General features: G+C 31.8%; 1 protein-coding gene across 1 annotated transcript; it reads left to right on the top strand.

Annotated features, from left to right (window-relative positions):
• The first annotated feature begins 584 nt into the window (after positions 1–584).
• LOC125662446 (uncharacterized) lies at positions 585–12043 on the top strand. The gene is made up of 13 exons (XM_048894668.2): positions 585–671; positions 916–933; positions 3408–3434; positions 4116–4175; positions 4633–4710; positions 4873–4899; positions 5729–5749; positions 6406–6423; positions 6860–6877; positions 7239–7301; positions 8027–8041; positions 11076–11101; positions 11327–12043. Exons 1-12 carry the CDS (start codon positions 629–631, stop codon positions 11087–11089), a joined length of 402 nt encoding a protein of 133 aa, XP_048750625.1. The 5' UTR covers positions 585–628; the 3' UTR covers positions 11090–11101; positions 11327–12043.
• The last annotated feature ends 428 nt before the right edge of the window (positions 12044–12471 follow it).

The following is a 12471-nucleotide window of genomic DNA, read 5'->3' as shown; positions in this document are numbered from 1 at the left end:
AACATCTTTATTACTGAGAATGTGTATTAAAGTTACCGATGTCATGACTTATGAAAAAACGTGATGTTTCAATGGATACCTGACCCATTTCAAAAGAAAACTTTGAAATTTGCTTTTAACCCCTTCATGACTACACTTCATTGAAGAAGATCTCACTTTCAGTTCACGTAAGTCGGTGACAATAAGTTTATTTTTATAGTTCACATAAGCCATTGACGGTAAGTTTGAATAGAATCTCACAAAGTTGGTGAAGATAAGATTCTTTGCAGTCACTAAATGACTCAGTTTTATAGTTTAGCTTAAACTGAAATAAATATGTTGATTTTGCTCTTATTGGCAGTAAACCCCGTTTTACAATTACATTTCTTGCTTTCCATAGAAATGTTAGTTTGCATGTTTACAATACTCATTATACAGTATCTTAACGTGTATCTTGACACGGTACTACACATTTAGGAAAATACACTTAACATCTACACCAGTCTTAACCAGAAATTTCAGAGGCCGGTATGCGCACGCACATTGCGCAACTAATGGGATTCATTGTATATAAACAGTGAAAAACAACGCACATGAGCTAGTCCCAGTGTGTTGTCGGATGTGAGTCGTCTCCCTGAACATATTCAGTATGGGAATCGTAATACGTCTTCTGATATTGAGCACCCTTGCAGGTAATAATTTGTAAAACAAATCGGTTTGTTTGTAGAGCTTGTAGTTGTCTTTTCGTGGTACAACAATTGACGATTGTTCGATTAGATCTCTTGACCAGAAATATATTTATAGAATGATAATTTTAAAATTTCATTTTTTTTTTATTGCAAGTCATGAAAAGCGATATATATGTTTCTATACTTTTACTCAATCTTTTCACTTTCTTAGGACTTATTCTAAATATGTAATATCTTTTGTTTTCAGCACTTGCATCATCTGTTTGTAAGTACATATGATTATTTGTTGTCGTTTTTTTCTTCTTTTTTTTAAATTCTTTAAGCCGATATACACGTAGTTCAGTAGTACCAAAAAGGAATAGTTTTAGTCTTTGCCTGAAACATGAATTCAAAGAAATATTTCTTCAGTATTGTTCCATTAACTACCAGGAAATGTTTCGTCCATTTTATCTCGAGGAAACAAAGTACGCTTTTATGTAATGAAAACCAGAATCTCGGGTAGAACAGGTTTTACGTGAATCACAGCACTTTATGCCAATCAGAAAATGTCATCACTTTTGAAATATTACGTATTTGATTTAGACCTGAATACAAACAATAATCGTAATATATGTTTGGACTGCTAAACATCAAAATAAAATGCACCTTAAAGTCCTTTAGAAATCAATTTGATAGTGCAATCACTGGGAAAGTGTCAGAATTATTTTAGTAATTGAATTGTTAAATATGATAAACAATCATTTCAAAACTCGTACTTGTTGAAATTATGATAAAAGGAGCTACGATTCAAACCATGTTGTACATACATATCATACGTATAACAAGTCCTTAGTCTTCGTGAACACAACTGTTTCGATGTATGCTGATAGAAAACATGCAAAGAAATGATATATGACACGGACTATCGCCGTAATTTCAGACGAATACATGCAAAAACTTCAGTGTAGCCGGAAGGTTTTTGTTTGTTTCCTGTCAAAAGTGGACATACAGCATGATAGGTACAAATGTGATGATAAAAAGTAACGACGTAGAATTCCATATTCTATTAAATTTATTACTTATGATGGGATATGAATCATGTACTGTTAATACGAGAGCATCATGTAAATGACTACTTTTGTAGACTATAGACCGTATAATGGGTTTTTCCGCGGGTCTAAAATTTGGCGATATGCTGGCTGAAATGAATGAATTTTAGCGGAATAAATTTTGACAAAAAGATAAGACCCCAGTTTATTCATTGTTATCAAGGATTTATTTCAATCTTAATTATACATATGTAACCATTGTTATTTAGCGAAAACATCAATATCAATGCTTCAGCGACATGGTTGGAAAAAAACAAACAAATATCAAAATCACATCAAAAGGCAAATTTTCTTTTAAAAGTTGTTCGGGTATGGTGTTTAATCATTATCTACACGATGTTGATTGTGTCTACTTAAAAAACAATCAACACCTTGTAGATAATGATTAAATACCATACCCGAACAACTTTTTAAAGAAAATTTGCCTTTTGATGTGATTTTGATTTTTTTGTTGTTGGTTAAAATAACAACACTTACATGTAACTGTATGACAAACATAATGTTAGCAAAATAATATTAGCAGAAACGTGATCCCACCTCTGGTATGTCCAAGGTTCCGTGTTTGCCCTACTTTCAATTTAGTGTTCCTCATAGAATTTACGAGATTGGTCACCGTTCGTTATCTTCACCGCTTCATATTCATGAAAAATGAGTCACAGTACGTCGGAAATAACACAAGGACTTGTTCAACAGCAATAGAAAATCTTCAAAGATAACTATAGAACATTAATGGTGGAAACCTGGTCTTTATGAGGTAGATGGGTCATATGTTGTAACCATAAACAAAACATAAATCCTAGTATCTAACGATAGCCCGGTCAGACGATATGAAATCCATGTGCTTTATTTATCGACACTGGGAAAAATGTTTTATATATTCCACATTAGGTGACTACTTCATTACCATGAAAGGACGAAATAAAATTTCATGAGTAATGAAAAGTGTAACGGTTTATCTAGCAACATCAGCATGCACTATTCCAAGGAAAGCATAAACATCGAACATGTAGTTTGCCATAGTAAAAAGTTTGAATATATTTGAAAATTTTGATTTATCATAGTAAAACAATTTAAAAAAAAAAATCATAACAGCTGACACTTTCATACCATAGTGAACTATAGTGAAATTGATAATAGTAATAATAATAATATTTAAAAAAAAAAAAAAAAAAACAATCTAAACAAAAACCAACATCAACTTATTATAGTAAAAATGATTTGTTTTTAAACTTTTTTAATGGTTTATCTTATTTGAGTGAGTACTTCATCAAAACGATATCAAAACTTTGCTCATCAATAATTAATCCTTTGACAATCAGATTTACTAATTTAAAAACAAAACTTTGATGTACTAATCTAAAGATTTTCAGACTACGGTTTACTAAAGAAACAAATGAATGCTATAGTTAACTAGAATTTGTCATTTTAAATGTAGTTTTGTTTCGGATATTCTAATTGACGAATACATTATGACACCTGACGACATTGATTCCTTCATTTAATTAAGTTGTAATGACATTAAAATAGACATTTTGAGAATAATCGATTCACAAACTTTGACGAACATTAATATAATAGATTATGGAACTTTTATACAAACAGACATCCACTCGTTTTACATGGTAACTTGATGTTTCCCTTGTTCTTTCAGTTTTGCGAGTGCTTCCAAGGTCTCAATGTGAGTATATATTTCACTGAATATGCTATACTGTATTGTGACGTCATAGAAACGAAGCTAGATTTATAATGAAAAGAAGAATCGGCTTTGAATCTCAAAAAAATTGCTTTTGCAGAGAGAGAGAGAGAGAGAGAGAGTAATTGTTTTGTTTATGGATTTGACTTTAAATGGTAAATTCTAGTGAGGTATCCATTCGTCGTTTAACGTATGAATTTTAGACTGGATAGTTTTTCTAACAGCATACATATTCGAGTGTTTCGATACAAGCTGTACTGTCACACCTGCAGTGAACGACGCGCTATAGCTATATTTGGGTGTCCCATGAGGCAATGGGACTACTTGAACAAGCAATATATGTCTGATGTAAGCTCTTTGACGATGATGAACGATGCGCTACAGATATTCACGTCAACGCAGTCTTATTGGAATATGGATATATTCGACGCGATGGTATATGCTACACCATTTTTTCGTAGTAGTATAGTACGAGGAAAATGCCCATTTTATGATTACTATGACCACATATTTAACCGAAGTCAATACCGTCACGTAGTGGATATTTTACACGTGTAGCTCAAGCTTTGCATAACTGCACACACTATAATTCACTCGTATAAACATCATGCAACTGGCATTTCCATTACACAGTCGAGAGCCTGATTGTTTGTTTTTATTTTACAGCCAGACGGATCTACCAGTACAGGTCTCGACCACAATTTAGCTTTGGGGCCTACTCATCGAGTGAGTAACGTTAAGTCTCTGAAAAATAAAATGTTTGGAGCAAAATGAAAATATACGAATCTAGCTCTTAAGCAACTGTCGCCACTAATAAAACGTGTATTGGAAGTAATTGGATTCACTGAACGAAAAGCTCCTTCCTTTTATTTTATCAGTAGTAATTATTTTGCAGGTTTCGTGAAAACTGTAGCCAGTGATATGCTATTAACGCAAGTTATTCTAAATGCAAGCTGCAAAAAGGGGATAATGCCTGGCTTCCGGTCTTAACATATTTTCACTAGATATGTATTCTAAAGATGAAGTATTAACTTGCAGCACATATATTTGTTTTGTCCCTCACCATGCCTTAATAATAGTAACAAAGAATATTGCATATTGCACATATATACTAATATCTAAAAATTGGCGTCATAAACTAACAGGCTTTAGTGTTTGCCTTTCGTTTCATTCCTGAATATAGTATCTGATGCAGACACAGTAAACCTGGGAGGCGGATCTTTCGGGGGCGGGTCTCTTGGACTACGAAACAGTCTGGGTTGTAAGTTTCGTTTTATTTAAATTACTCTTTTAAAAAAAATTATATTGTTTGTTTTCTTACGGATTAAATAAAACATCATAGTTTTGTTTTACATCTCAGTGGTGATTATTTGCCATGTTTAAATTACATAATTCTAAAATGCATTTTGACACTCTCTTTCAGCATCAAACGGAAATTATTTATTGCTAAGTAAGTATAACTATTTAAAACTTCTATATCAAATGACTACTAGTAGATATATGTGACTGTCCCAACACAAATACTATGATCATCTATAATATTCACTACTTTGCGATAATTTGCATTACTTTAATATGTAACTATAGTTTATCATGATAAAACCTTTATTATAGTAAGAGATTTTGTAGTTTGATTTACTACAGTAAAATATTTGACATTTTCATTTACCTTAGGGAAATTTTGGTACTTTGATTTATGATGGGAAGAAATACTCACCACAGTCTACTTCAGAGACAAATGTTGAATACGCGTAGATTTATTTTGACAATTCATCTGATCATTGTAAAACCGTAAACACATTAAGAATTTTGATTTCTTGATGAAAATATAAAATGTTTGATGTTTTAAGTAAGATACCGACAACACTTATAGTGAGAGTTCCAATACTTTGATTGGATTCCCTAAAGGTTAAAGATCTGGAACATTGGTAGTTTTATCAATCTATATAAACGTTTGATGTTGTTTTTAACCAATTATTTATATTACATGATACTGCAGATTCCTTTTCTTACGCGAATATTACATATCGCGAAATGACTGGTATAAGTCAAATCGCGAGAACATAAATTCGCGAGTGTTCTGTTGATGAGTCTTCATGTATTTTAGGAATATGAAAATAAAAGCGAGTAGTTTTAATTCACGAGTGATTCTTCTCGCGAAATTACGCGATACTAAATTCCTCGCGTAGATTTAGGGATTTACAGTAACTACTAGCTGATGAATAATTTTAAACTGTGATATCAAATTAAGATATTCATTTGTCTCCTTTTTATTCTAGATGGTGATACGCCCGATGTTTGTGAGTTCAAACACTATATACATATCTCTCCAATATTTCTTTATTATTCTAAGGGTTCTCCTGTACATGTATAACGATCATATTTCATATTTAATAAATAGATGGCGCGATTTTTGTAACCATGATATCATTTTGAAAGATTTATCCAGTAAGAATAATCCACCATACGAATTTTTTGGTTACTTCTTTATTTTTTTCACCTTGAATTTTACAATGAAGCTTATAGGAAGAACATGCTTTATTAAATTATTTTTAAAATAAATTTGATTTCTTGTAAAATGTTACAAAAAACTTTCATCTTTTTAGAAATAGGAAATAGAATTAATCACTTATCACAGATATTTTCAGAAAATTTTGACTTCTTATTTTCATCCAGGGCGCATAACTCTTTCAAAACGTTTCAAGTGCAGAATACTGGCTTCTAATTATTTAAAACTCATGTAAATTTGGTCTATTTCACTTTTATTATAATTTGACAATGATTATTTATCTTAATTTAAATCATTCAAAAGTGCTCAATTTCTTTCGTTATTCATTGATTACCTTACATACTGGTATTCCAAATGGCGTTGTTTCGCGTTCAAAATTAGATATACGTATTTATGTGTCCTTATTCATACAACCTAATCTTAATCCGTTATAATTTATCTTTGCAGACAATCCATTTGATTTAGGTAAGTGTCTGATATTTTTTTGAATATACGAAAATCCAACAACACTCTTTCTTAAGTATCGGATCTAAAAGGGTAGAAGATGAATACCGATACAAGACCAAAGAAACATTTATAGAAGCACTGGAAAGGCTATGACACTGTTGGTTATTTTTGACACAACCCTCGCTTTTATCAAGAGACATATATTACATTAATAACAGATAAAACATACTATTGCAATATGATACGTGTAGTTTGTGATATTTGCTTACATAATATATGCTTATGTAATAAATGTTTCTTGATAAAGACGTGGGTTGTGTCGCAAATTTTAAGGATAAATGAATAGCAGTGTCAAGGTCTTTTCAGTGCCTCTCTCTCTCTCTCTCTCTCTCTCTCTCATACTATATTATCTAAGATACGCTTAATTTGACTATATACCATGTATATGTTTCAGGTGACGCACCTGATTACTGTAAGTATTCTTTACACATCATTCCTAAAAATATCGCTCTCTCTCATCTAACAAAACTTTAAATTCAGAGTTATTTTTTTCCACGGTAGTTCACACTATGTTTGTGTTGAATTTAAATTCGTACTCTGTAGTTATATTCATAACTAGAAAACAACGAAATCTAAATCCCATGAAAATTTATTTTTTTTCACAAAAATGTAATTTCGTTTAAGGTACATGCATATGTTTCATTGATTTCGCTTTGCTAATTATATAATATGTCTTGTTTTTATTTAATGTTTGAAATGTGAGTGGTTTTGCAATGCAAAACGTTAAACTGTGCAAAGTGCTTCAGACTAAAGGACATCGTTCGTCGTTGTAGATCCAATCATTGGAAGATCCAGTTTACGTTCAAGAACGGGTAGATACCCGATCCAGATGATAGGTATGTTTTCGTCACGTGACAATTGCTAGATTGTTCCGTTAGTAACTCGTAAATGTACTGATTCTTAACTTGTGCTAAATATTCAAACATGATGCGATCTGCACTGACTGAGGGGAAAATCACTGCACACATAAAATAAAATAATATTTTATGCTGGATAGATGAAAAAGAGACAGACTAAGAGGACCAGTTTAACATCATTCGTTACAAATCAAGCAAAACTGTCATTTCATACACTAGATGTGCTTAAGACACTACCTTATTAAGATGATAAGTTACTTTTGTCAATTGAAATTTCTATCTATCATACGTGGGGATAGAGTGACCAGCTCCATGAACATCTCTTTAATTTAATGACACAATCTACCAATAGGCTTGACATTCCGATTGCCAAAGGTTAAAGGTTGATCTTCATTGTTATACATAGGCTTGAATTTGTTCACGTGTGTGTGTGAAGTTCCCGCTATGCAACAACTCTGAATGAACTCTTTGTAACGGTTACCTTCAATAATCATTGTTTGTTACTCTTCCCGGATTTTATAGAATGGAAACAGTACATTAACAATACTGTTAAGGCAATAAAACGAAACCTTCCTCGTATAAAAACACACGCTGCTTGGCCAAGTCATGCATTTTATTCTTAACACAATACCTAGAGTATTATTCTATTATTTGAACTTTTCAAAATGGTTAATGTTGATATTCTCTTTTTTTGTTTCATGCAGATTCAGATAACGCATGTAAGTATACAAACCAGGTTTTGAATGGTAGATCATGATAACACACGTAACCGCTAATAGTCATGCGAAATATTGAATGGAACATCTAAACATGCTTGTTGTCTACGGGACTTCAAAATCCTTTGCTTGTGGAAGTTCGGATTGATTATAACCAAACGGAATCACCTTCTTCACACACGAAGCACCTAGGAAATATATATCTATTCGAGTTTGTTTGTGGGTTGTTTTTTGGGGGGTGGGGGTATACTTCAATTCAAATGAGTCGCAAAGTTGTGTACAAATAACACGTGGTATCAATAGCTTACCTTGATTTGACTTACATTGAGCGTGAATATTCAGGTGTTCAATCAAAGTACCGTGGTCATATGCGAAAAATGATAACTATTTGTAGACTTTTTTAATATCCGGAGTACCCCCACCAAACAAACACTCGTCACATTATCAGTACATCGAAAGATAGACCAATTTCAAACGTTATGGTTCATCAGTTACAATGTTTACGGAATTTGAATATACTTTGTTCATCAAAATCAAATATGTGAATGAAAGGTGAAGATATCGAACAGCGATCAATCGTATAACTCCTATAAACAATGCAAAATAGAGAGTTGGGTAAACACGGACCCCTGGATATACCAGAGATGGGGTTAGGTGCCTAGGAGGAGTAAACATGCCCTCTCAACCGGTCACACTCGCAGTGAACTCTCTATCTTGATCAGGTAAACGAAGTTATCCGTAGTCAAAATCAATGTGCCAAGATCAGCCTAACAATCAGTCTGAAACACACCAGACAGCATTTCACCCAATGATAGGTTGTATTGAAAAATTAGACCGTTATAACGACCAGAGAATTTGCAAAATTCTTAAGTGAAAAAATATTTCTTAAAGCAAAGAAAGAAATACTGAAGGACTTCAGTTTTATCATAAGTCACATAAATCTTTGAACAATGAATGCTATTATATGTAATGCAAAGTGAAGATAACGAACAGTGATCAATCTCATAACTCCTATAAGCAATACAAAATAGATAGTTGGGCAAACACGGACCCCTGGACACACCAGATGTGCCTAGGAGGAGTAAGCATTCCCTGTTGACCGGTCACACCCACCGTGAGCCCTATATCTTTATCAGGTAAACGGAGTTATCCGCAGTCAAAATCAGTGTACATGGACGAAACCTAAACATTTTGTTAAGTGGAACACAATAAAGCACTGTTAGTGTACGAGACTAAGAACATGAAATACACATAAAAATCCTTCTTCTCGGTACTGAAACAAATCTTTTATATTATATACTCAAATGCTGCAATTTACGAAATCATTTCTTTACATTGATTAATCAATCATTACATGGTTATCATTATAAATCTTTGATTGTTCTCACTCTACTAAGTACATTTGTACTGAACACAATCAGCAGGAGCCAAGAGTATTTTCTGGGACGAAAGTTCATCTAACAGATTATATTTGCATGGAGGTTGTCTTCATTCTGCTTTTTATGACCCTGTTTATCACAATTATTAATAAATTTGCTGTATCAATATGTTACTAAGTTGAAGGGCAATATGTCACGACAAGACAATAAATATCATCCTTTTATTACCTGTCTTGAAGAACAATATGGGAAGTTGGAGGTTAGCGCCAAAAACAAACGAACCGCGACCTACTTAGAATACTGATAAAAGGGGGATAACTGTAAAATATGTGCATTTTTATTGTACATGATAGACCTGTGAATAAATAAGATATTTGTCAACATAGACATGTAATATGTCTCTGGTGTCAATTACCTTCACATTTTCGTATAGCAAAACAAATTATGATAATTGTTAAAAGCATATGTCTAAATATTACATTTGCGCATGACATACTAAATAAGATACCAATAAACATGGAGAAAATTGCAAAGACAAGAATTATGAATATATCAAAATAAGAATTATCTTTATGTAGAATGTCTCCACTATCTAATCATACTGATGATGATATTAATGGGGGAAACCGATGAAAGCTAAATCAATAAAAATAGTTTTATACAGTAATAACAAATCATACGATAAAATGTTCATTTATATTGACTTACGTCTAAAATGTCTATTTTCATATCTCATACTTTGAATTCTATATTGACATATTCAGAGATATGTGTTTGGTGGTTTAATAATCATAAACAAAATCTAATTGTGGTTGGACAGGGGTTATATTCTAGCCTAATACTGTTCACATGTAAGTATGAATGTCATATGAAAAATTAAAAATGTCTAAAATTGAGAGAATTCTTGAAATCAGGAAATGTTAGAGATAAAAAACGTTATGAGAAATACTGTATTTGCATATGTTAAAGAATACAATAACAAAACATAACCAAAATTCAGTTTTCAAAAGCGAATTTGAAAGACGATTAAAATGATAATAAAAATAATAACTATGGTAATAAATCAAACTATAAGTAAGATATTCAACAAACCTGTAAACAGTTTCAAAATCTTTAAAGTTTGTGTTGCTTGACATTAAATGTCAAGTGAAGAAATTATACTTGTTTAGACATATTAAACAGCATGGTTAAGAATATTTTATTTTCGATTCTCGCCAGCTGATATATTTGTAAAGAATTCCAATGTTCTTTATTACATTTGTTTTGATGTACAAAAATAAAGCTGAACGAGAATTTACACATCAATAAATCGATATATTCATTGTATTCATACATACATGAAAACAAATAGCGTAATGTATGGAGGCTCAGTGGGGAATCTATTCAAAGTTTTGAAATTTGTTTTTACAGTATACGAATTGGAATTGTAAAAATCAAACCTTTCGCACACTTTTATTCAGTTTGTGAGTAAAATGTCTAGAAGTTACACATCAATATATTTAAAAGATGTTTTATCCTATAATGAACAATGTGATTGTATAAGTTTTTCATTGTAAATTTGCACTACTGATATATTGATCAAACGTTTTATGATCGATGGAAATAAATTTCTCCTATATAATGCGTTTCTAATGTGTGAAATATCATTTTTATTTCAGATCTAATCGCTTAAATGTGGAACTAGGTAGGTCACATTCGGTTGTTTTTATTATTTTATTTTTAAAAAACTGTCACTTTACAGTAATATGATATTGTCTTTCTAAAAAATGTGTTTTTATACACGATTTTGATCTCTGTACGACGTACTGAATCACTGGTCATCTTTTCAAATATATTTATATTACATTTTTGATCAATGTTATTGGAAAATTTTATTTGAAATCAATTTCAAATCTATTTCTCATTTCAGATTTCATCGTCTAACTATTCTAAGCTACAAACCATTGGGAGCCTCTCTTGGATCAGCTGGACTGAAAAAAAATGTTACAAAAACTTTTAATAAAAAAAACCCCAAAACGCTCCATGCATATATGTGTATACCGAATTAAGTCATTACCCTTTATGGTAATAATTGTCCCTTGTGGTAATATATGTCCCATATGGTATGTATCATTACCTTTTAATACCGTTATTCTTTTTAAAGCATTGAATGTGTGGCTTTTAAATGACAGGTATTATCCAGTACCTTGATTGTAGAAAGTTTTATTGAGCAAACTTTTCATTTTGTTAAAAATACATACGTTTAGAAATTAAATGAAAAGTGGTGCTTTTTAATGTTTTGCAAAGAGAATCTGTAAAGAATCTTGTTTTAATACCTTAAGATACCATTTTGTAAAGCATTATGCTGAATCATAAGAAACAGTATTCAGAAAAGGGTGTCAACAACTGTGGTGTTCATATCGTTATTGAAATTTCATTTTACTACATACTGGAAAGACATTTACCCCATGTTGCTTTCGAAATTAATTTCTTTAGAACTTTGTATTGGTAAATTGAACTCGGCGTAAGATCCACTAACACACACTTACGCTGTATACACACTACCTTGTGTTGTATCTTTACATTTCTTTCTTTACTGCTTTATATCTATTTTACATTTGTGTGTTATAACAGGAATAAATGTACAATTTCAGTACAATGTCTTTGTTATTTCTCACTTCACTGCTTTGTGATATATCATTTCGGAAGAAAGTTTTCCTTCCATGTTAACTAACATATGATTTACTCTGATCTTTAACCTCGCACTTAATGAACAAACCGGGGTTGGAGCGTTCATCAAATATTGTTCAATATGTACCGTTTGTCTTCATTTCCGTTCGTTAATCATATTTAACTCCAGACAGTAACTTAGCAAGTGTTTGTCATTTTTGGAAATGATAACGAAGTCTAGCAGAAATCTCTGAAGAAGATGATGCATCCATGATTTAGAACAGATCATGGGGCCTAGACATCTAAGAAAAATGGTGATTTAAGATTGTTAAAAACGGCGGGAAATTGCATAGTATACATTTACATTGCAGCCTTCAGAACTCATCGCTAAAATCACATTATTTT

This window comes from Ostrea edulis, chromosome 8, assembly GCF_947568905.1.
Source record: "Ostrea edulis chromosome 8, xbOstEdul1.1, whole genome shotgun sequence".
NCBI classification, from domain to species: domain Eukaryota; kingdom Metazoa; phylum Mollusca; class Bivalvia; order Ostreida; family Ostreidae; genus Ostrea; species Ostrea edulis.
Note: the sequence above shows the minus strand (reverse complement) of the source record. Positions and strands in the feature narration are given on the sequence as shown.

Bases quoted from the DNA above. Each gene is read 5' to 3' on its own strand.
- LOC125662446 (XM_048894668.2), top strand. From the start codon at position 629: ATGGGAATCGTAATACGTCTTCTGATATTGAGCACCCTTGCAG. The intron at 3,435-4,115 runs GTGAGTATATAT...TTTATTTTACAG, and splicing joins AGTGCTTCCAAGGTCTCAAT to CCAGACGGATCTACCAGTAC. The intron at 4,176-4,632 runs GTGAGTAACGTT...TCCTGAATATAG, and splicing joins CTTTGGGGCCTACTCATCGA to TATCTGATGCAGACACAGTA.